This window comes from Cryptotermes secundus, unplaced genomic scaffold (assembly GCF_002891405.2).
Source record: "Cryptotermes secundus unplaced genomic scaffold, Csec_1.0 scaffold526, whole genome shotgun sequence".
NCBI classification, from domain to species: Eukaryota; Metazoa; Arthropoda; class Insecta; order Blattodea; family Kalotermitidae; genus Cryptotermes; species Cryptotermes secundus.
This window is the reverse complement of record NW_019721013.1, coordinates 431,267-455,217: the sequence shown is the minus strand read 5'-3', so window position 1 is coordinate 455,217 and position 23,951 is coordinate 431,267. Positions and strand designations below refer to the sequence as shown.

General features: G+C 40.6%; 1 protein-coding gene across 1 annotated transcript; it reads left to right on the top strand.

Moving 5' to 3' along the window:
• Positions 1-4,647: 4,647 nt before the first annotated feature.
• On the top strand, positions 4,648-19,146 carry LOC111875277 (ankyrin repeat and MYND domain-containing protein 2). Its single transcript, XM_023871386.2, has 4 exons — positions 4,648-4,897; positions 5,459-5,624; positions 9,504-9,643; positions 18,051-19,146. Exons 1-4 carry the CDS (start codon positions 4,697-4,699, stop codon positions 18,762-18,764), a joined length of 1,221 nt encoding a protein of 406 aa, XP_023727154.1. The 5' UTR covers positions 4,648-4,696; the 3' UTR covers positions 18,765-19,146.
• Positions 19,147-23,951: the final 4,805 nt, after the last annotated feature.

Sequence of the window (23,951 nt, the reverse complement as noted above, 5' to 3'; positions counted from 1 at the left end):
AGAAACACGATCCGCTTCTAACAATGGTCGCGGCCAGACTAACCGATGCACGTGAATGAAACTTTGTGTGACGGTAGAGGGAAGTCCAAGGGTCAATGCCCTACCCTCCTCTTCGTCAATGACGTGGCCGGAAATGAGTCATAAAAGTAATCCGGGTTCTTTATTGCCACACCTTGTATATATATATGTCTTATTCCACCAACTAACATGGTTGTGCCAGTTAAAAACATAATTTGTCCCTTTGGTCAAGCACCATTCCATGAAGGAATATCAAGCAAAAATAGAACTCCATCTTAGCGTGACATGCAACTGATCAATCGGCTTCTCATACCATGGAACAGTGAACAGTTTCAAACTACCAAATTTTACCGGTGTTTCTTACCCTCCAATTTTAAGAGTAATGTGAGTAATGGATTGCATATACATAGTACTTGGTAAGTTTTCATATAGAACATTAATTCTGCACATAAACGTTCACTTCATGTCTCTGTATTTAGATAATTTAGGGATACATGAACTTTTCAAATTTTAGTGCTATAATATGTCGAACAGAAGATCTGACGGCTTCATGATGATGCTGAGCTTTGGTTTTCTGGGTTGCAGCACTATGTAGACATGTAGTTGGATCTCAGTGTTACAGAGGAAGATGCTACCTCCATCTTCAGGGTCAAAATGAGCTGAGGAAGGTGCAGTTAAATTATATAGCATTATATAACTTCAAGTGTGTTAATTTACATACACATCCTCCCACTTCTCACTTCAACCCTGAAGATGGAGGCAGTATGTTCATCTGAAATGTTGATAGCCAACTATAGCACTACAGGATGTCAGAAACTAGAACATCACAGTCTGAATTCAAACGTCATTAAGCAACTGGACAGGTTTTAGTCAGTGGCTGGTCTGTATGGAAGAATCTGTGGCTTCTGTCATGATTCTGTATTTCAGCATCCTGTTGCACATCTTTAATTAAACGCCCATGTATTAAGTCCATCAATAATGCAACAATCATTAAATTATTCACCATTTAACACTAACACAACATGTTTTTAAGTGGACTGCAATGCGCAATTTTAGTGCACATCAAAGCAGTGTTAACAGTTTGGATGCATTGAAACACCTGAGAATGGCCATGTGTGGCTGAAACATGTTGTGTTAGTGTTAAATGGTGAATATTTTAATGATTTTTGCATTATTGATGTACTTAATACATAGACGTTTAATTCCATCATGATATTTTCCATACATTGCTTATGTCATACCTGCAGACATTAATTGTGTAAACAGATAAAATTTGTAACAATAAATTTCGAGAAATGGTGTGACTGCAAATGTCATACCACCTTCATTATTTACGACTGTTTCATAAGGGTGCAGATAGCTTTACTTTCCTTTTTACTTTTACTTAAGGGGAGATGGGAAATTGCCAGGATGTGGTGCACACATATCCCTCTGTTCTACTACCCAACAAAAGCCAGAGAGTTCCTGAGAGTAAGTCTACTGAAAGTACTGGTTATTGGCATCTGTTGAATGAATTTCTGCTACACTGCACCAAAATGCTGTCCTCAGCAAGAAGCATGGGACGCAATGCCTATAGGAACTCATGTAGGCAGTACAGTTATGTTAGGCAAAGCTCAGGTGACTAGTAACCAACTTCTCATTGTGTCAGCCTGAGTGCCATCCAAGTGTCCCAATATCAATCTCTGGTGGGCAAAATGGTTCTGGGGTAGGCTTCATCTAAGTATTTTTGTTTTCACTGCCAATTTTCATCCAACCATATGCTCCATATCCCTTGTATGTCATCTGGGACTGGTACAATGGGCCATTTGTGGCTTAAGTCTATCTCACTCCATCCTAAACTTTACATATATATTTGGAAATCGTAAACTTGAAATTCCATATGAGATTTGAAGTTCTCGCAGCAGAGATTATTAGATTCTTTTCTTGGGCATGAGGCCATATAGTCTGGGTAGACTGTTACTAACATCTCTGTGGAATCCTCTGTCTCCATCTTCAAGAAAATTCGAGGGTCAAAAAGATTTTTATATTTATAGGAAGATGAAGGGGGGAATGCAGTAACATAGTTGGTTGACACAAATATGCTATAAGCCAGAAGGTCACAGGTTCAAATCTTCATGAATTGAGTGGATTTTTTCAATTTACCTAATCCTTCCAGCCACACTATGGCCCTGAGAACAACTGAGCCTCTAACAGAAATGAGTACCAGGAACCATCCTGAGGTGTAAAGAGTGGCTGGCGCGTAAGGCTGGCAACCTCACCACCATCTGTGAGCTGGCTGTCTAGAAAATGTGGGGACCTCGATGTCTCACAACCTATAGACCTCCATGGCCTGTCACAGGATAGCTTTACCTCTCTTTTTGCCTTTATAGGAAGATGGACTGGAAACGTTACGTGTGTACAATTTCTTGCATGCACAATATGTTTTTGGGAAATAGGAACTGAATTTATGAATATTATTTAGATGGACCCCATGCTGGATCCCAATCTCAAACAGCCATGTACTCATTGCTAGCAGAGAACCTTTTCTATGCAAGTCCTCTTAATATCTATTTGCTCTACTCATGCAGAGCCCGAGATCTTCATTCTGTGCTAGGCCAGAGCTGAGCACTGATGAAGCACGTGGTGGGAGGCCTCCTCCTCCTGCCTACATTTCCTGCACAAAGTGTCAATAATGTAGGTAGCTGCAGAGTGTTATTTCATAAGAGAAACATGCTCATGTCAAAATGTTGAACTGAACAAAACTGAAAGTAGCATTATTAAATGTCGTTTTAAATGGTTGCTTATGTACATACAGATGTGTGTGTATGTGTGCCAGCTCAGTAGCCCATCTGTGTTCATAGTTATATTTTACTTCATCAGTGCCGTGAATATGTCGTAACTTGAACACTGATAAATGGCTAATATGTTTATCAAGAAAGATGTCAAAACTGCCATAGGGATTTATGGCCATATGTTCAACATGAATGAGAAGTTTCTGCCTCGTTAGTGCCAGTCAAAATTCTGGGACAGTCGTATGTCAAATAAGGAAGGAAATCCATTAACATAACCTCATTTCTGGGCATCTTGGTCGAAGGTTATGACAAGGAAATTTGTGACAGTAGTGGTGAAACATTACCTCCAAATCCTAGTTTAGGATGAAGGTCTGTAAACTTTTGTATGTACAGTTCCAAGCATTATTCATAAAATAAAAACTATGTTGATGTCTAAATCACATAGTGAACTCAAAATACTAACCTCAGAAGAGTCAACACTTTCAAAGTTCGAACAAAAATTTGGATTCTAAAACAGAATATGAATGGTTTCTTTCCCACAGCACTGGCAGGTGTAGAAGCCTGGGATCTGAGGTTCTTGCAGTGATCCTGTGTAGGAGTCCCAAGACCATGACACTTTTGTTTCTAGAATTCGTGGCCTGTAGTCTGCAAGTGAACTATACCGACCGAGCGACCACCGCTTGTCGACGAAGTTGGTGCAAACTTTTGCGGATAGAAGGTGTCACGTGGTCGGCACAGTGGATCCCCACGGCCGTTAATCTCGGTTTTCTAGACCAGAGCCGCTATTTCCTTGAAATTGCTCCTCAGTTATGCCTCACAAGGCTGAGTGGACCCCGTTCCAGACCCACTACTTCTCAGAAAAAAAATCGGTAGTGCCGGGAATCGAACCCAGGACCTCTTGATCTGTAGACAGGAACTCTGACCACTCTTTTCTTGACATTTGTCAAAATTATAGCTCACTTGTTCTGCAATTATGATTTAAAGTGATTTGAGTTTATGAAAGGCATGTGTGATGCATTTGTTCACAGTTATGTAACTATGTGAAGTGAAACATATGTTTTAGTTTTCAGATTTAATCTTCTGGCTTGTAACACACTGTAATATTGTAGGTGGATAAAGAAAGTTTCAGGAGAATGCCCTCCCTGCGTCTTCAAGGTAGAAGATGTGAGATTGTTACCAAACAAACATTAATATTGCCATGACTGGAAATGACTTTTCATAAATAGTTCAATAGAAAATCTGAAGGGAATTACCAACACATACTAAAAAGACATAATTAGTTTGTATGTTCAAGAATTCATTGCTACATATGTTGTTTTAGGAATGGTAGTTATGAAGTCTTAAGGAACTACAAAGGGCTCCCTCAAAATAGATTATGTCTACCTGCATTTACACTCACTTCCAGCCCCAAATACCTACACATGCATACAAATGCCCAAAATTAAAATTACTTTAAATAGAATGTTAGTGCTATCTGTAAAAATGTCCATAACCAGCTTAAACTTGAGTGTGTAAACAAATCTTGCTGCTTTTCCTTTGGACAAAATTCTGATGGCGCCCAAGGACGTCTAGTGAGGTATGTGGGTACCAATGCTGGAACGTCCTGCCTCCATCTTCAAGAATTATTGGTGGGTAAGTTCTTTTGACTTGTATTCAGATGCCTGGCTCGAGTCTGATGGGTTTCATGATTTCTCTCAGCCCCTCCAAGCAATCATGAATTATCCCATCATTGACAGCATATATTCTGAGTTACTATGTTAAATAATCAGTAAATCCGTAGTTACATTAATTGTATGTAATTCTAATTTCAAATGTGACGCGTTATGTTATCGATTAGCAGCATGTGAAATCGAACATCGACTCGAACGAGTCGAGTTCAAAGCAGAGGTAAATGAATAGAAAAAAACATGGCTCCAGTAAACGAAGAGGTGAGTGAAGTTGAGAAGGATATTTTTGCGAAAATTGCAAATAATGATGTAAATGGGCTGAAAAATACCCTCCTACAACAGAAGATGAAGGTGGATATCTATGATGAAAATGGAATGACACCACTACAACATGCAGCCTACAAGGGAAATAAGGAAATTGTACAGATGCTGTTGGACCAGGTAAGTGTTACGGCAAACTGTACTAGGCAGTATTTATCAGTGAGAATGACAGTGGATTAGACAGTTTAATAAGTTTAATTAAGTGTACGGAGTTATAGGAATATTGGAAGATGTCAGAGTGTGAAACAGCATTTTAAGAACCAATATGATGTTGGAGCTTGTAAATCAATTGAAAACATTTGCATTGCTTTATTTTACACAGAGCATATTACTGCTACCTTCATGTTCATTCGAAGCGTTAATACCCATTTACCGGACTACACGTTGTTATTACCCGGAAGACCAAAATATGAATCTTCACTTCCATGAAGTATAAAATCTCATACCCATTTTTTCCTTCTCTCAGTTTCAGCCTTACAGTAGTAGTGGTAGTAGTAGAGAGTTTCCTGTTTTGTGACAATCTTTGTTACACCTGATTTCTGCCTGATTAGAGGGTATTACTTCTTGTATCTTGTGCCAGTTGTTTCCATTATGCACCAATGCATTGTAACTGTGTTTGAAGACAAAGTTCACAGGGCGGTCAGCTGGATTGATTTAGAATTGTATGCCTATGTATTTCAGGGCGCAGATGTTAATTCAGGAAAGCATGAATATGGATATACAGCATTGCATTTTGCGGCACTTTCAGGAAATTCTGAGTTGTGTCATCTTTTACTTATGGCAGGTGCTAAAAGTCAGACAACGAACTCAGTTGGCCGCACTGCTTCTCAGATGGCAGCGTTTGTAGGTAAGGATGTTACCTTACGTAGAAAACATGCTTAATATAAGATTTAAATGTAGATGATAAAGAATCTGTTATCAGGGTTTGTTGTTATAGATTTATTGTTATAAATTTGCCTGTAAAGGATAACATGTATTTGATTAGAAGTTAAGAATGTAAGTTCCTTAATATTTATCATAACAAAACAGGAAATTTGCAATATCAAGGTTCTGTGGAGCAGGAGCCTGTGTTTTAATTTGAAGGTAAAGGCACTGTATTGAAAATTTTCACTGTCTGGCCAGCTGGGCCGTGCGCATACATGACCAGTAAAGGTGAATAAGATTGTTCTTTGACATAAATGCTAATAACATATACATAAAACCAGTGCTAAGAAAATGTGGGCCAAAAGGCAGCCTTCATGATCTCCCAGAAATAAGGCAGAGGCTCTAATTACTGTGTAGCAACATTCAGTTCCAAGGAGCAGTGGCAGATATTGTGATATCAGCAAATTGTACAGAAATGAATCCCAGGAATATTCTTGGAATACTCTTGGGGGTAAAGGGTGGCCAGCACGTAGGGCTGACAACCTTGCCTCCATCTATGAGCCAATTGTCTAGAAAATGTGGGAACCTCAACATCTCACAACCCTATGGGCCTCCACAGCCTATTACAAGGATAGCTTTACTTTACTTTTTTTCCTACTTATCAGTAACACATCTATGCGCCATCAAATGACAGGATTGTTATGAATAATGTACCCGTAAAGTCAGCTGTATCTTGCCCAGCTGAGTTGGTTCTTTCTCTGAAATAGCCTGTGACCACCTTCATGTTCATCATGCCTCCTCTTATATACGCTTCTCTTTGCATGCCAGTGCACTTCAGAGCACTTGTTGAGCATTTTGGGTTTGTACTCAAAGCTGACACCTTCTCTGGCAATGCCAGGGTCCCTTGAAGTGACTAAACAAATGTTCTGTTGTATGAGGACTGTGAGGTGAGTGTGTAGGCCTCTGACTTGTCGTCTTGGCCGTTTTCTTTTGGTTTACTTACCTCCAGTGGATCCCTCTGATTGATACACAAACTTTCATAATGCCCTGCTGCTTGGGCTGATTACAATGGTTTCATTTTAATGTTTGTATTTTTAGTATTCAGTCAAAGAGAGTCTATGTTATTATGAATTGAAGAAGAATAAAATGCTCAAAAATATTGGACCAAAGGAAACAAGCCAAATTGCAGTGGTTACAGGATCCAAGCAAAATAAATGGGGATAATCTGAACAGTATAAGACGTGAAACCAGCAGACATTTCAGGAACAAAAAGAGGGAATATCTGAAAGACGAAATTGATGACCTTGCAATGAACAGTAAGAACAAGAACATTAGAGACCTGTATAGAGGAATAAATGACTTCAAGAGGGGTTACCAGCCTAGCAGTAACTTAGTGAAGGATGAGAATGTTGATCTGCTTGCAGGTTCCCACAACATTTTGAATAGGTGGAGGAACTATTTCTCTCAGTTATTGAATGTACATAGGGTCAGTGCTGTTAGGCAGAGAGAAATCCATACAGCTGAGCCGTTAGTACCTGATCCTAGCCCTTTTGAGGTTGAAAGTGCTATTGCAAAATTGAAACAGTATAAATCGCCAGGTAGTGATCAAATTCTGGCAGAACTGATTCAAGCAGGAGGCGAAATATTACATTCTAAGAGCCATGAGCTAATTAATTTTATTTGGAATAAGGAAAAATTTCCTGATCAGTGGAAGGAGTCTATTATTGTACCAGTTCACAAGAAGGGTGCTAAAACTGACTGTAGTAATTATCGGGGGATATCACTGCTATCAACTTCATACAAAATTGTATCCAATATTCTTCTATCCAGGTTAAGTCCATATATAGATGAAATTATTGGAGGTCATCAGTGTGGGTTTTGACATAACAGATCAACTACTGATCAGACCTTTTGCATTCATCAGATATTGGAAAAAAATGGGAGTACGATGAGACAGTACATCAGCTCTTCATAGGCTTCAAGAAATCCTATTACTCAGTTAGGGGGGAAGTATTGTACAATATTCTGATAGAGTTTGGGATACCCATGGAACTAGTTAGGCTGATTAAAATGTGTTTAAACAAAAAGTATAGTAAAGCCCATGTAGATAAATATTTGTCTGATTGGTCTAAAACAAGGAGATGCTTTATCACCACTCCTTTTCAACTTTGCCTTAGAATATGCCATTAGGAAGGTACAGGGAAACCAGGTGGGACTGACATTAAATGAGACACATCAGCTGTTAGTCTATGCTGATGATGTGAATCTACTGGGTGATAATATATATATACCCTAAAGAGAAAAACACAAACTCTAATTGACACTAATAAGGAGGTTGGTCTAGAAGTAAACACGGAGAAAACTAAGTACATGTTGCTGTCTCATCACCAAAATGCAGGGCAAAATCATAATATAAAGATAGGAAACAGATGTAAGTTTTGAGGTTTTCACGGCGATGACTATGAAGAAAGTCGTCTCCATATGAAACAGATGTTTTGAAAATGTGGCACAGTTCAGATATTTAGGAACAACGATAACGGATCGGAACCTGATTCAGGAGGAAATCAAGAGGAGACAGAACTCGGGTAATGCTTGCTACCATTCAGTTCAGAACCTTTTGTCTTCTCATCTGTTGTCCAAAAACGTAAAAATTAGAATATTATACAAAACTACTAGTATAATTTTGCCTGTGGGTTTGAAACTTGGTCTCTGACATTAAGGGAGGAACATAGACTGAGGGTGGAGGCACAATGGATCACTCTGGTCGTGGTGCAAGGACCAAGAAGGCCCACTCCTTATACATTCATTCATTAAACTGAGGGTGTTGAGAATATTTGGACCAAAGAGAGGTGAAGTGACAGTAGGTCAGAGAAAACTACATAACAAGGAACTTCATAAATTATACTCTTCTCCAAATATATTAGTATGATCAAGTCAAGAAGGATGAAATGGGCAGGGCATGTAGCACAAATGGGGGAGAAGAGGAATGCATATAGGTTAGTGGTGGGAAAGCCAGAAGGAAAGAGGCCAGTAGGAAGACCAAGATGTAGGTGGGTGGACAGTATTAAAATGGATCATAGAGAGAGAGAGGACAGGATGGTATGGATTAGATTGTACTGAGTCAGGATACTGATCAGTGGAGGGCTCTCATGTGCACAGTAATGAATCTTCGGGTTCTGTAAAATGCTTGGAAGTTCTTGAGTAGCTGCACAATTGGCAGCTTCTCAGGAAGGGCTCAGCTTCATGAGTGAGGGAGTGAATGAGTTATCTTGTTTTAAGCTCTTATTCGTTGTGATTTATTATACTACAGATGTGTAACCACACCAAACACAGTGGTTACATTTCTAAAAACATAATGGCCTGCTGTGTATATTGCAGCCTCATTGTTGTTTGTGTTATGTTCATTTGTTTATTACACACCCATTGGGCTCTATCTCTATAGTACCACACTATTTATGTTCTTGCTTTATTCCTTGATACACAGGGTGATTCCAAGTGGGGCGTCAGAAGAGCCCAGGGAAGAGAAAGGGTGTGTCATCACAGTTTGTTTACTATCCCCTGGACTTGTGTTCAAAATTATATAGAAAGAATATATCACGGCCTAATTTGAGGAGGGACTGAGGAAAGCCACTGACATTCAGGGCAGCCAGTGTCTAGGCCTGAATTTGAACCCACAACTTTGAGAATACAAAGGCGTTCTGGCAACTCAATCTTGACATTTAGTGTTGTTAAGAGGATTTTAAATATGTTGATGCATTATTATAAACAGAGGCTTTGTATGCCATTATAATACTTTATCATTCCATGTTCAGTGTTAGTGACTTAATTTTTAACTCAATTGGTCGTTTGTTCTCAATTCCAGGGAACCATGCTTGTGTTGCAGTCATTAACAACCACATACCAAAATCAGACATTGATTACTACACAGTGCCGCAGGGTTTAGAAACAGAGCCGAAGCTTCCAGCAATTCTTGCAGCACCTCTGCATAAGTTCGTGATGCAGGTGAGCTTGTAACTTTCATCTTGTAACAGAAAGGGTAGTACTCTATGTGCCTAAGCACAGCGCCATGTTTATGAATGGAGGAACGGTGATCAGGGTGGTTTTCCCCGCAGAGGAAGAGCCTTCAGGATCCATGATGAGGTAAACACAGGGGTCACAATGTATACATCCATGTTTCATCACCAGAACACAGGACACATTAATGTTGTGAAGTCAGCTGACAGATCCTTCGAAAATGTGGCACAATTCAGATATTTTGGAACAACAGCAACAAATCTAATTTGCTTGCACTGTAATCAATGAAGGGCTGGGTGAGGACACAGTGAATCAGAATCATATTCATAGAGCAATTATATGAGATTCCTGCTGTTCAGTGCAGAATGTTCTGTCTGCCCATCTCCTCCTGAGAAATCAGAAGATACGATATGGAGTGTGAGATTTGAGGGTTACGTGGTGGTTACTGCATACTATCTCTGCCCGGAAGATGGACGCATTCATTCTTTCAATTCCTGTAGCACCGTCTGGAGCATCCATGAAACTCCTCCATCTGGTCCAGTTGGCTGCCAGTCTTTTTACTTTACTCCATGTTCTGCCTGCTTCTATGGTTTCTTCCTCCAAGTTTTCCTGGCATGACCACATCCATGAGCACCCTGGGGGTTTCAGTCCAGTGCAGCCTATTCAACCACTCCAATATATTTCCTCAAAATGTGACTGATGCAATTCCACTTTCTTTTCTTCATCTGAACATCAATTGGCTGTTGATTTGTTACTGTCCAGGGGTCTTCATTTGAGATAGTTTTCGCCCATCTTATGTTTATGATTCGGCATAATCATCTATTAATAAAACTCTGCAGCATATCAGTGAGGTGCTTTGTGACCCACCGTGTCTCACATGCATAAAGGAATACTGACTTCACATTCACATTGAAGATGCAGACTTTAGCCTTCTTGGAAATATATTTATTTCTCCAGATTGGATATAATTGGATAAAGGCCCCATTTGTCTTTTCTTATTCAATTTTTAACGTCTTCATCTGCGCCTTGTTTCTTGGATACAGTACTTCCAAAATAAGAGGTCTCTACTTGCTCAATTTCTTGTTTACAAACTGTTAGCCTCCATTATATTTTATTGTTTACCCTCAGTTCTTTAGTCTTATTTACATTAATATCTAGCCTCGCTCTCTTCGCTTCTTCTGGCAGATTTGTTAATATTTCTTCCATATCCTGGAACCTCTAGGACATCAAACAGATAAAGCAAAATAAAAAAAGTAAAGGTATCCCTGTAACAGGGCATGAAGGCCCGTAGGGTTGTGAGACGTTGAGGGTCCCACATTATCTAGACAATCAGCTCACAGATGGCGGTAAGGTTGTCAGCCTTACGTGCCGGCCACGCTGGTTTGTTGTTCCTAGAGAGACATTTCACTGATAATTTTCTCATAATATTATACAAATCTTTANGAACGCGAGCGTTACGCCACCGCCACGCACCGCTGGGGAGGTAGGGGTCAACATGTCACAATATCTACTTTCTTTTGTGCTTCCTTTGCCTTTGGTGCTAAGTCATCTACCCACTGTCTCATGTCTTTTCTCAAACTTTTCTTTACTCTCTTGTCAATTTCTGTGTATTCTGCTTGTGCTTTAGATTTTTGCCGATAAGTTCTACATTGGTTTAAGCAGCTCTTGGCCTTTTTTCTGTTTTCAACCTCCACTCCCTCTGTAGCCTAATTCTATAAAACCAAGTATTTTTTCGTAGGTGTTTAAATAACTTTCTTTAACATCCTTCCATGCTGATTCAACATCTGTTTCTGAAGAGTGTGAGAGAGCTGAGAAGCGATTTTTTAATTCCAATTTAAATTCTTTTTGTTTTCTTTTTTCTTTAAATTTTTTAATATTGAATCTTCTCCCTCTGGTTTCAAATTTTTCCCTAGCTGCCATTATTTTAAGTTGAAAGTTTTGCAACCACTAGATGGTGGTTGCTACCAACATCCGCTCCTCTTCTGTTTCTTACATTTGTTACTGATCTAAACTTCCTGGTTATTGCTATGTGGTCTATTTGGTTTTTGGTGCTATGATCTGGGGATATCCATCCATGTGACTTTGTTGTATTTTTTTGTATAAACAGTGACCCCCCCCATTACTAAATCATAACTAGCACACAGATTAACAAAGAACTCTCTCAAATTCCATGTTGTCCCATAATATTCCTCCTTTGTTGGATCCTATTTTGGCATTTGTATCCCCCATCATCATAATTATGTCTCTTTTCCCTACTTGCCTGATACTATCACTCAACTGTTGGTAGTATTCTTCTTTCTTTGTTTTTTCTGTTGCCTCTGTTGGTTCATAGCATTGAATTAATATCACATTTTCAATATGGGTCTTAAAACGTGCTGTCAGTATTCTTTCTGAAACGGGTTTCCACTCCATGAGGCTATTATTTCCATGCTTTGTTATCACTAGGGCCCGGATTTCTATGACATGTCATATTTTTTTCCTAGGGTTTATTCCTATTTTTAAATGTAATTATGCATGTTTCCAGTCATTCTTATTGAAATTATGTCGTTTTTATTGTGCATATAAATGCATATTTTAGAGTTTTATTGGTTTTACAGCATATTTTGGCATAATTTTGAAATAAGGTCATATTTTTGTCATTTTAGAAACAATTCTTTGATATAATGTAAAGTTTCGGCTCCATAATGTTTAGTATTACAAAATAAATTTCAGGCTGGACTGTTGCTTCAATGTGGAATAGAGTTCAAGTACATGAAGTTCGTATTAAAAACCATATTTTTGACTGGACTGTACTTGCAGTTACAAAGGCGAAAATTTGTGAAATGCAGCATTTATGACCTGGCAAGCCGGCCTTTCCCAGTCGAGGCAGGAGGGAGGCAAGTGTAACGGGTATTCTCCTATTGTACTCCGTCTTACTATAAGGTATATACATCCCATTCTTTCTTGGAGGGCTTAGAAGTATTCTATTTAGATGTGGAGGGCGTTATAAGACTTCAGTTTGACTTTACAATGCCTAAAGTGAGTACATGTAGTTCAAGGAGCGCAAAGTTGCGTAGTTTTGTACAGGAGTTTGGTGAAAAAGTGTTTAGTACCGATGGCAAGATATTTTATTGTAAGTTGTGTGGCGTGAAAGTTACGGCAGAAAAGCGATTTACTGTGCAGCAGCATTGTAAAACTTTTAAACATGGTAAATGTTTAAGCAGATTATCTACAAAGGATAGCAGACAAAGTTTGTTGTTTAAAAACAGTTCTACTACTTCTTCTTCTTCTTCTTCTTCTTCTGCTTCACCTTCTTCAATGAACAATGGGTCGGAATTTTCGAAGGATTTGTGTCAGTGGATGGTATCTTCGAATATTCCATTAGAGAAATTGCATAATCAGCACTTCAGACAATTTTTGGAGACATACACTAGTCATCCTATCCCAAGTGAATCGACGTTAAGAAAGAATTATCTCTCTACATGTTATGAAGATATGTTAAATAAGATTCGAACATCTGTTGCTGACAACAAGATATGGGTTTCCTTGGACGAGACTTCTGACGTAGATGGGCGGTATATTGCGAATGTTATAGTTGGGACCCTGAAACAAGATCAACCTGGAGAGAGATTTCTTCTTGACTGTGAAGTTCTCGAAAGAGCAAATCATTCGACTATAGCTGTCCTATTTGATAATTCCATGAAGTTGTTGTGGCCAAATGGAATACAGCGAAATAATGTCCTTCTCCTAGTAACAGATGCCGCTCCATACATGAAGAAGGCTGCCAAAGGACTTCGAATCCTCTACCCGAAAATGGTCCATATTACTTGCCTCGCTCATGCATTGCATAGAGTGGCTGAAGAAGTTCGAGGACATTTTCCTGATGTAGATAGGCTAGTTTCAAACGGAAAGAAAATATTCATCAAGGCCCCTCTTCGAGTGCAGAAATTTAAACAAGAAGCTCCTCTACTGCCACTTCCTCCACAGCCTGTCGTCACACGGTGGGGTACATGGTTGGATGCTGTGGCATATTATTGTGAAAATTACACAGCCATTGAGAAAATGTTTAATGGCTTTGACAGCAGTGAGTCAACATCAATTAAAGCTGTCAAGGACTTATTCTCTACCACTCTAGCACAAAATCTGGCATACATAAAGTCAAACTTCTGTTCAATTTCAGGTGCAATAACTCGCCTGGAATTTGTAGGGACTGAACTCTGTGACGCGTTGGACACTGTAAAGAGCATTGAGAATGAACTAAACCGAACTCGTGGTGAAATAAGTGACAGGATTAAAACCAAAATAGAAAGTGTTCTTCATCGGAATGCTGGTTATTCAACATTATGCAAGATTGCAGATATACTTTCCGGTAAACTAGCAACATTCGAAGATGATACAGAACTGTCACCAAACGACTTGACATTCTTCAAATATGCTCCTGTCACATCATGTGATGTGGAACGAAGTTTTTCCAAATACAAAACTATCCTTAGTGATAATCGGCAATCTTTCAAATTTGAAAATTTGAAAATGCATGTAGTTATAAATTGCAATTTTAACAGTGAAAATTGATACGTGAATAACTCAGTGAATATTGAGACGTGAAGAGCTTGTGTTCTTTTAAATGGTGTTTTTAGATAACAGAGTTAAGTTAGTGTTCATACCATGTGCACCAGTGTTTGTCTAAAATATGAACGCAAATATCAGTATTAAAAAGAAAACAATGAATGGTTTAATCCAGTACGAAATGTCGAAATTCCATTAGTTTTCTTTCCTTCAGAGACATAATAGGGCTAATTTGGTAAGTAGGACCAACTATCATATATTCATCATCTTTATTCTTAAACTCTAGTAAAAGTTGTAATTAAAATTGTGAAATGTTATGTCCCATTTAACATTTAAGGTCATATTTTACACTTTTTAGGTCATATTTGACATAATTTTGGGTCATAAGTGCATGCATATATTTATAATTTTTAGGTCATAAAAATCCGGGCCCTAGTTATCGGTAATCCTACTCCATTTCTGTGTTCAGCATTTTCCTCTGTTGCACCAGAAAAGACGAAAATAAATCCATTTCGTACTGTCATTTCCCGAAAGTCTAACCATCTCGGTTCACAGATTCCAAGAGAGTGTCCATTACTTTAATCAATTCTCATGGTTCTGACATTCCAGAAGCCAATTTTGGTTTTATTTTCCATGCCAAATGTCAACATTTTTCCTTTACAGTTTTGTTTCACCTCAGTTTCTTTAATTGATTTAAGAGTATACATGTTATTAGCCCACATAACCGATCTTGCCGCCTGTAGCTTCCAAGCAAGCTGATCTTCATTAGGTTTACTCTCTTAGCCTCTGAAGGTCCTCCACCTCACTGCAAGGCAGCAGTTCTCTCATAATTACCCCAAGAGAGAATGGGTTGCCGCTCCCACTATACCACAGGACTCCTTCTCTGCCGAAAGTATTGTGGTTTTTGCTGTAACTGTAGTAGGTGGGCCTCACATGGTGCTATCAGCCAGAGCCAGCTGAACCAAGGGATTTTGAAGAGGTGTTACTCCTCTATCACTCCCTGTTTTGTACTGGATTGTGACTTTTAGGTCCAGGTTGGCTGGCTTGAAGATGGACACGGCTTCTCCAAAAGTCAGAAAATTCTGCTGAAACATATGCGGTCACATCCCAGAATGCAGTTTTCTTCAAAATATGCAAAACAATAATTTTACCTGTTCTGTATCCATTTGACATGTGATTTCGCAGCCAAAAAGAAAGAACATTTGTTGATGGTTTCAGAACAGGGAGCTGAGGGGAATGAGCTGGGCCTGAGAGGAAAGAAATGGCAGGAGAATGGAGAGAATTTGCATGAGGAGGAGATTCATAATTTGACCTCTGACTACAGAAATGAAAGTAAGGTGTGTGCATTTAGCACACAGCGATATGAGTAATGCAAGTGAAGTGTTAGTTGGAAGCTTGAAGGGAAGAGATTACTTAGGATCCCTTGCTAACATGGTGTTGAACCTTAGTGAACCTAAAAGGCACAGAATTTTTTTATTGAATTATTTTCTCCCTTATATGATATATTCCAGACAAAGTATTAACTCTTTGACTGGCGCGAAGGGTATTTAAATCCCACCCCTGCCCTGGCAGGCCGTTTAAACCTTATGTCGCTAAAATGCATGTTGTTACTTTTTCCTAAACAACTTCAACAAAAATTGGTTTTTAAAAACGAAATTTTTAGGAACTAATTAAAATACAATATTTTATGCAATAAATGCTTTTCCACACCTCTTTATTTGTTTTTCTTCGTGTGATAAACATTGAAACATGAAAGTTTGCAGAGAGCCACACCACAGCCTGCACACATGATACTTGTTTCTTTTCTAACCTTGTGCTTAGCACTCACGCGACACTTTCTCAGGGCACCATTCTTCTTATTGTTACTGTTAGGAACATGGACCATTTTGTGAATTTTCAAGCCACCCTCTAGACGATTTGCTGGCTCTTTCACTGGTGGTCTTTTCAAGGTCGAGGGCGGAGGCGTGACTGCACTCTAGTCTGACGCAATAGATTCGTCATCCACTTCATTCCTTGACTTTTCTCCCTCTCCACACTGTTTGTTTGGTTCAGTCATTTTTCTACACAGTCCAATATAAAATCTTTGAATCTGTAATTTCTCTTCTTGTATTTTTCGTTTGTTGTGTTCTTTTTGAATAGAATGAAACTATTCAACCGCAAAGACATGTTTTGTCCATACCATGGGTGTGAAATAGGGGCCTAGTGGACAAATATTCTTCAATTTCAGGGCGTTTGTCGATTCCTGTCATGAACACAATTCCTAAGTATGTCCAGATTTCATCTGATGTGACATAATTGTAATTGTGTTTTCGAGAGTGAGGAGCTAACTCATGTGTGTTGAAGTGCTGGTGAGCATAGCGATTGGTTTCAGTTGTGATGTGATTTACCAAGTCGTCATCCAGAAAAAATTTTAATCCATGAAAAGGGATGCATTTTATGTGTTATATCAATTTTGATCCCGAAACTATTAGCAAATGGAAATATTGGGGGTACAATGTCTCCGTACGTTCATGAGATGGGCGTGTCAGGCACCGCACTCGTGGTAGGTAAATGTTCATGATTACTGTCTTGTGGATCATTGTCTATCACTGTATTATTGTCACTATCAACTTCATCCAATTCAGGAATCATTAATTCATCGCCACTATCATCATCAGAACAAATCTCGTTCACAACATTTTCCAGCTGGTCTGTAGGAACACGAAGACACTTGCTGCAAGAAGCCATGGTGAAACTGAATGAATGTGAAATATTTTCTGACCTTTTCCTTCTCAGAGGGTTCTGACAGTAATATAGACCCCCACAAAGTTTACAAGGGTTCTTTACAAACATGCACAAAAACTATCATATATATGTCTTTGGTTGATGAGTGCCAAGAGAGCAAAGAAGGGAAGAGATTGTCAAAGCGTTAAAACACGCCAACGCCAGGGAACGGGTGGCATTGTCCGGGCGTTAAAACACGCCCGCGCCAGTCAAAGAGTTAATTTCTTCCAGTTTCCTATCATGAATTCTTATCTTACTTCTTACTACTTACTACTAATACTTGGTATTATTCCTCTAAAACCATAATTTTAATTTTTTCTCAATATCTGTATTCATGGTAATTTCTGCATCTATTATTCCACTTGTATACTGACTACTGTAGATCATGTTCACATTTAGCCAGAATGATCTTGAGCATAATATTACATAGTTTCTTTTGTGCAGTTTGGACTTGATGAAAAGGAAGTTGAAATAGTAACTGTGTAGCATAACCAGCCTCTTTTTTCATGTCGCAATCATTGCACTTGCTGTTACGACACTGATGCCGAATGCAGTCTTCTAGGATGTGATGCCGTGTAGTCTGGCAGAAGTTCACTGATGTTTCAGAGGAATGTCCTGCCTCTGTCTTCAGGGTTGAAGAGCAAGCAAAGTTCCAGATCATGCCAGATGCTGTTGCTAAGTTGCTCTTTGATGTTGAAGGTGGACACAGTATATGGGTGAGCCTCTGCCAGACTGCAGGATGTCATTGCAGTAAGAGCCTCGCATCAAACAGACCCTCAGGTGACCCTGAGAATGGTGTGCAAGGGGGGCCTGCAGCTTAATGCGGGAGGGTGGGTGGTTGGCAGTGTTCTCATTGCCATAGTTTTATTTGTGGTAGAAGTCCACACTTCAATCTGTGAGCACCACCCTGAAGAAGGAAGAAGCAGGTTTGTTTAAAATGTAGGTACCTGTCTACCAGACTACATGGTGCCACATCCCAAAAGATGGTGTTCCATGGGACACAGTTGCAAAGTCAGCGATATCTTGCACCATGAAATGTTCTGCCACTCTGGCCGGTTCAGTTCCTAAGAGATTTTCTTTCCAACAGGTGAACATACATCCCGTTCGTGTAGCTCTTAATCTACAGAAGTTGCCATTATTGGGAGAGAATTTGGACAAAGTACAAAGGGTGCTGGATCTGATGAGCGAACGGGAAATGAAACGAGGCATAGAAACAAATGAAGTAATGGCCTTCAAATTTCATTATCTGGCATTTGTTGTGGCAGAAGTATCGTGCTGCCGAAAGAGGCAACTGGCTGCTCAGCAGGAGAGGAAGAAGGATGCACAGGAAGAAGCTGAAGGTGATAAAAAGGAAGGAGAAGAGAGACGATCAGACCCAATGGAGTTGTTTGCTAGGAAGATGCTTAAATGTGGGCGCAGTGGGGATGGGACCACGCCTGAGTTTCAAGAGAGCTTCTTGCGGGAGTGTGTGAGGGAGTTCCCTTACCGCGAATGCACCGTGTTCAGGCAGATGGTGACAAGTCTGGCACAGCCAGACTCGGCTCAGGCCCTGAGTATTATTGCCGCAGCTATAAACGGGCAGCGAAGTTTTGCAGACGCCTCTGCCACGTACTGTTCAACATGCGGAGAAGAAGGGGCTCCCAAGAAGTGTTCGAAGTGCAAGGCAGTGCAATACTGCGATCGGGAGTGCCAGCGCTTACACTGGTTCATGCATAAGAAGGCGTGTGCACGATTATCACAAGCACCTAGCAAGGCTCACTTGGTACCAACTTCGAAAATGCAACACCTTAAAGTCAATTGAAATCAAAATGTCACATATGACTGGCATGTTCATAACTAACCACTGTTATTTCAAGATTTCAAATATAAGTGTTTTTAAATGTCCCCTTTCTTTTTGTCATTGATTATGTAAGGTTTTTGGGGGAGAGTGTCCAGAAATCAGTCACACTGAGATATTCAAATTGTGGTCTTATGGATTGTGACATCATGTAGTCTTGCAGGTGGTTAGCAAGGTTTTGGAGAAACATATTTCCCTTGGATCAACCATGACAGAATGTTACAGTCTTGAATTTGTGAGCAGTATATGCCTCCAAAACAGTGGTACTTACCTACGAGACCAGTTTTGTAACTGAGAAGATTGTAGAATGGATATTCCATGCTATGTAGATATTGGACTTTATGTGAGGTCTTGACTTTCATGAAGTAAAGATGTGACACTACTTCACACTAAAGCAACGTGTTATTTTGCAATAAGATGCCCCCCTACACTTAGGCTTTTGCCTGCCCCTAGGTCATGTATCTTAATTTCGTGAAGCCAAGTTGTCATATTCCCTGTAAAGCCTGTGTTGCTCTCCTGGCTGACGGAAATGTTACCACTGCTTTCTTATTGTGATCTGTTTAACCACAGTGCAGTCATTACATTTGCTGTGGAGCATTCAGGAAAGTTGTGGTTTAAAATTTTATATTGTACTCGTAAGCATATCCAAGCCATTGTGTGGATATGTTTGATGTAATGTAGAGACACAATAAAAATAATTACGCAAGATATTCATGCTGCTCAGTTTTCTGTTTTCACATTGTGCTTAAAAACAAACTTGTAATATGTGTAAAAATGTAACTTTCATATAATCGTATGTTTCCTGTTTTGTCCATGGAACTAACAGGGGATACCCAAAGACACTATGGAATTTATACTCTTGCCAATATGTATGGTAGTCATAGGTGTTAGAGTGATGTTCAAGTGTTGCAGTAGAGTTTTTTGGTGCTGTTCAAATCCTCATTCCCAGTTTTATTTTTTAATCATACAAGTAAACTTTACATCCAGGATAACAACTGGCTACAGGCTGGATGACTGAGGGGTTGGGGTTCGAGTCCCAGTAGGGTCAGCAATTTTTTTCTTCTCTACATCAATACCAGACCAGCTCTGGGGTCTACCCAACCTCCTATCCAATGGGTGCCAGGGGGTCCTCCCCCGCGGTAAAGCGGCCGGGGCGTGAAGCTGACCACTCACCTCCAGCTAGTGCCAAGGTCAAGAAAATGTGGATCTATACATCCACTCCCCCATACACATTCATGGCATAGTGCTTAACTAGTGCTTAACTTACTTTTTACAAGTAAACGTTTCTAAATTTGGGCATTATTCCTCATGTAAGGTTTTATCTACCATATATTGTTGTAGTGACAAGGAAAGCAGTAATATTCCAGGTGAAGAACGGTTACTTCTGCTTGTTTAAAATAATTTCCACCCCCTTCCTTTCTGCATCCAACTTTGAACAGTTTAATCAACTTTTCTTCATATCCATGTGTTTCTGTATCACAGCATAGTGATTAGGACTCCTTGGGCAACCACCAGGCTTATATCTTGGTTTGGTGAAAAGTGATCTTGTGTTTTGTTTATTTTTTCTAAGCAGATATCTGACACATCCCTGCCAGGAAGTGAACACTTAGCTAGTGGCCAAAAGGAGAGACTGTAATGAAACTGGTAAATATTCATGTTATTAACAAGAGCAGCATAAAATTTACCCATGTGATTATGAGATAAACAGAATCTGTTGAAATTTATCTAGGCTAAATAATATTTATAAAGTTAGTTCCTCCATTACAGAAAGCATTCAGCACCATTACAAAGACCAGTCAGTGCTATTCAGGGAAATAGTTACTGATTTTGTGAGAACTACATGAAACGCATAAATGGAATAGTTTAGCAGCGTACAGAGCTACCACTGTTTCTGTGGGTGACTATTTGACGGTGTTAGTATCTATGTAGCATCATATGGTGGGATGACTGCTGACCTATTAATTCAGAAGGAAGCAGTCATAGACTAATAGATCAGACATTTGCCGGGAGAGACTGAGGAAAAGTATGAAAGACCGGTTAGGATAGCCTGTGACCCTGTTGAGGAGCTACAGTGTTACTGCTAGATCATTTTGGGCTCTGAGGTGATAAACCAGGCCGCCTCTGCAGTACTTGGTGGGGCAAGCTGCCGGTCGCCAAACTGCGCATGTTCCTTTGAGCGGCCTTTGTAATGGCCGGGTTGACGTTAACAGTGGGACCGCGAATATTGTATAAACACCCAGAAGAGGGTCTGTGTTTGGGTTTGGACAGGAAGTCACAGACAGCACGACCCGACCCCAAGCGGCACTTTCAATGGGATTCCTGTTGCAGCCGATGTGTGAAAACTGGCGGCAAGCCCCCTCCCCCGTAAACAGTAGCCCGACTCTGTTTATTGCTTGCTGTTGGCACGCCGAGCCTCAGAGAGGTCAATAGGTGGGATGTTGAGAAGACCTTGCGACAGACTGGTCAATAGGTGGGGTGTTGAGAAGGCCTTGCGACAGACTGATCCCTAATAATGTATTTAAATAAAGACTGCGGAACCCGGAGAGTGGGAGACCTCGGACAGTATTGTTCAGTCTCGCCATGCAGAGTTGCAGAGTTTTAAGAGGAGCGGGCTGCCTTCGTTTTTAAGGTTTTCACCCACATGGCTGAGTCTTCTGCCTTGAAGATGGAGGCAATAGATTCTACAACAACGACGCTGCGTCACATCTCAGAAGACGGTAAGCGTCTAACGGCCGGCAGGGCAGACTGCGTCCTGAAACTGCAGTAAGCCTTGGTCAGATGACTGCAACAGGGCTCATGTCTGCGCTGTTCGCTGTTTTGACAAATATTCTGAAACCGGCCTGTAGTTTCGTCGTATTTGTCCGTCCGCTTATTACAGCGCCTAAGCTGTAGGACATATTTAATTGAGCGTGTCTGTGAACCACCCTCACTGAACTTTTTTGAACTATTTTCAGTCTGGATTAATTTGGTTCATGTGGCTAAGGATGATTCCCAGCGCTGAGTTGTGAACCCGTTGGTGAATGTTTATTTCGAAAACAGCCAACCACTGGACCCTGTCTTGAGCCAATTGAATCCAGTCCACATCTTCACACTGTGTTTTTCATTAGTATCCTCATTTGCGCTTAGGTTTTCTAAGAGGTTTCTTCCTATGTTATAATCAAGAACGTTGAAGATTCCTATCTTTGGAATGCGAAGTCGTGTAGTGCTGTAATTCACTGACGTTTCGGAGGAACATATGCCTTCGGCAACTTGCTCCTTGCCTCCTACTCGTTGCTTTCTTAGCATTTATTGTGCCTGGAAGACGGAGACAGTATGTTCCTACAGAACATCGGCAGACTTTTGCCGGACTACACGGCGTCACATCCCACAAGACAGACTTTTCGTAGTCATAAGAACTCCAAACCCAGTACAGAAGCCCTAAACAGCTCAATACGTGCGCCATATTACTTTCACACTGATTGAGGTCCGCGTCAGACCCGCGGTCCACTGTGTTCCAACGCCTCAGCCTGCAGTCGGGCGCTGACACAGCGGTAAGGCTGACTTTTATTCTGGACGTGCTCGGTTCGAATCTTGTTCAGGACACCGGTTATCCCAACAAGTTTCTCGAGGTTCTACTCAGTCCCTGCTGCCAGTGGCTTTAGTCTGAGCAACTGACGGTGTCGTGAACTGCAGTACAGAGGCAGAGCTAGGTCCACCCCTGAGCAGATGATAAGGAACCGAATTTGCAAACTCCTGGTCGAATTTCCCAGCTAACATACATAGGCTGAGGCCTCTAAGGGGCCATGCGTCCTGGTTCCAAGGGAAAAGGGCAGATCGTTATATCGTGTTTACAAAACGTATGTCCTCCACATTAGTTAGGTTTTTTGTGGGTGGGAGGAGGTGAGGACCTATATATCGATAGATGGCGTTCTTTACATGGAAATACTTGTCTCGTTTTGAGCCACGTGATCTTCGTACGCTGATTCGTGGATTCGGGTGGAACGGTGATGAGCGGTTGTAAAGCGGGCCGCACTCGGCACAAGTTTAATTAATTTCATTGCAGTACTGGATATCTCTTGCGTCTCTGTCAGTCTCGCTAAAAAGAAACACACAAACCTTCATACAGTCAGAAATGAGCCCAACGTTCGTCACACAGATTAAACACTGAACTGCCTAATCCAAAATCTGTGAAGTTAAAGGCCTTTTGTTTTGGTAGCTCACGCTGTACGTATATTGTAAAGTGGTAAAGAAAATAAGTAAAGTAAAGCTATCCCTGCAACAGGTCGTGGAGGCCCTTAGAGTTGTGAGATGTTGAGGTTCCCACATTTTGTAGACAGTCGGCTCATAGGTGGCGGAAAGGTTGTCAGCCCTAAACGTCGGCCGCCCTTTACCCCCAAGAACATTCCTGGTACTCATTTCTGTTAGAGGTTAGGGCCATAGTGCGGCTGGAAGGATTAGGTCAATTGAAAAAATCCAATGATCTCATCGGATTCGATCCCGCTACCTTCCAGCTTGTAGCATAGTGCTTCAACCAACTACGCTACCGCGTGCCCTGCGTAAAGTGGTACTATGTTTAATAAATAAATTAGGCAGAATGTAGAAGGAAGTTGTCGTGGATTATTGCAAGTTACTATCCCAGTATTATTCTTTAGTGGACTGAAGAAAACCAGGAAAACGTCCGCATAGTCAGTGTCCCAACAGAGATGCGAACAGCCACCTCCCTCCGAATACTAGCAAGAAAACCTACCCACTGAGCCAAGTGGTAAGTCACTGATCTAATTGATCGTATTTTAACGGAACCTGCAGCACCGTATCAGTTTTTGCAAATGAGTAAGCCCTTGTCACGTGTCCGCCTTATTGTATCTCGGGTTGTGCTTCTGTGCATATTGTAACCTCGCAGTGTTGTCAAAACATAACAATTACTGGCTGTTTATATGAAGTTCCCCCATTTGCCCCTTGAATGTTCGGGTCCGACTACCAAGCTGCGGGCTTGATGACCTAGAAATCGGGGTTCTGTTCCCGGCAAGAGCAAGATGTTCCTTCCTTCTCCACAGCGTCCAGACCAGCTCTAGGGCTCACCCAGCCCCCTATCTAGTCGTTACACCGGGGGTTCTTCTGAGTTAAAACTGCAGGTGTATAAAGCTGACCACTGTGATCAAGTGCAGAGAATAG

Coding starts and splice junctions, on each gene's coding strand:
- LOC111875277 (XM_023871386.2), top strand. CDS start 4,697: ATGGCTCCAGTAAACGAAGAGGTGAGTGAAGTTGAGAAGGATATTTTT. Junction 4,898..5,458: donor TACAGATGCTGTTGGACCAG/GTAAGTGTTACG, acceptor TATGTATTTCAG/GGCGCAGATGTTAATTCAGG. Junction 5,625..9,503: donor TCAGATGGCAGCGTTTGTAG/GTAAGGATGTTA, acceptor TCTCAATTCCAG/GGAACCATGCTTGTGTTGCA.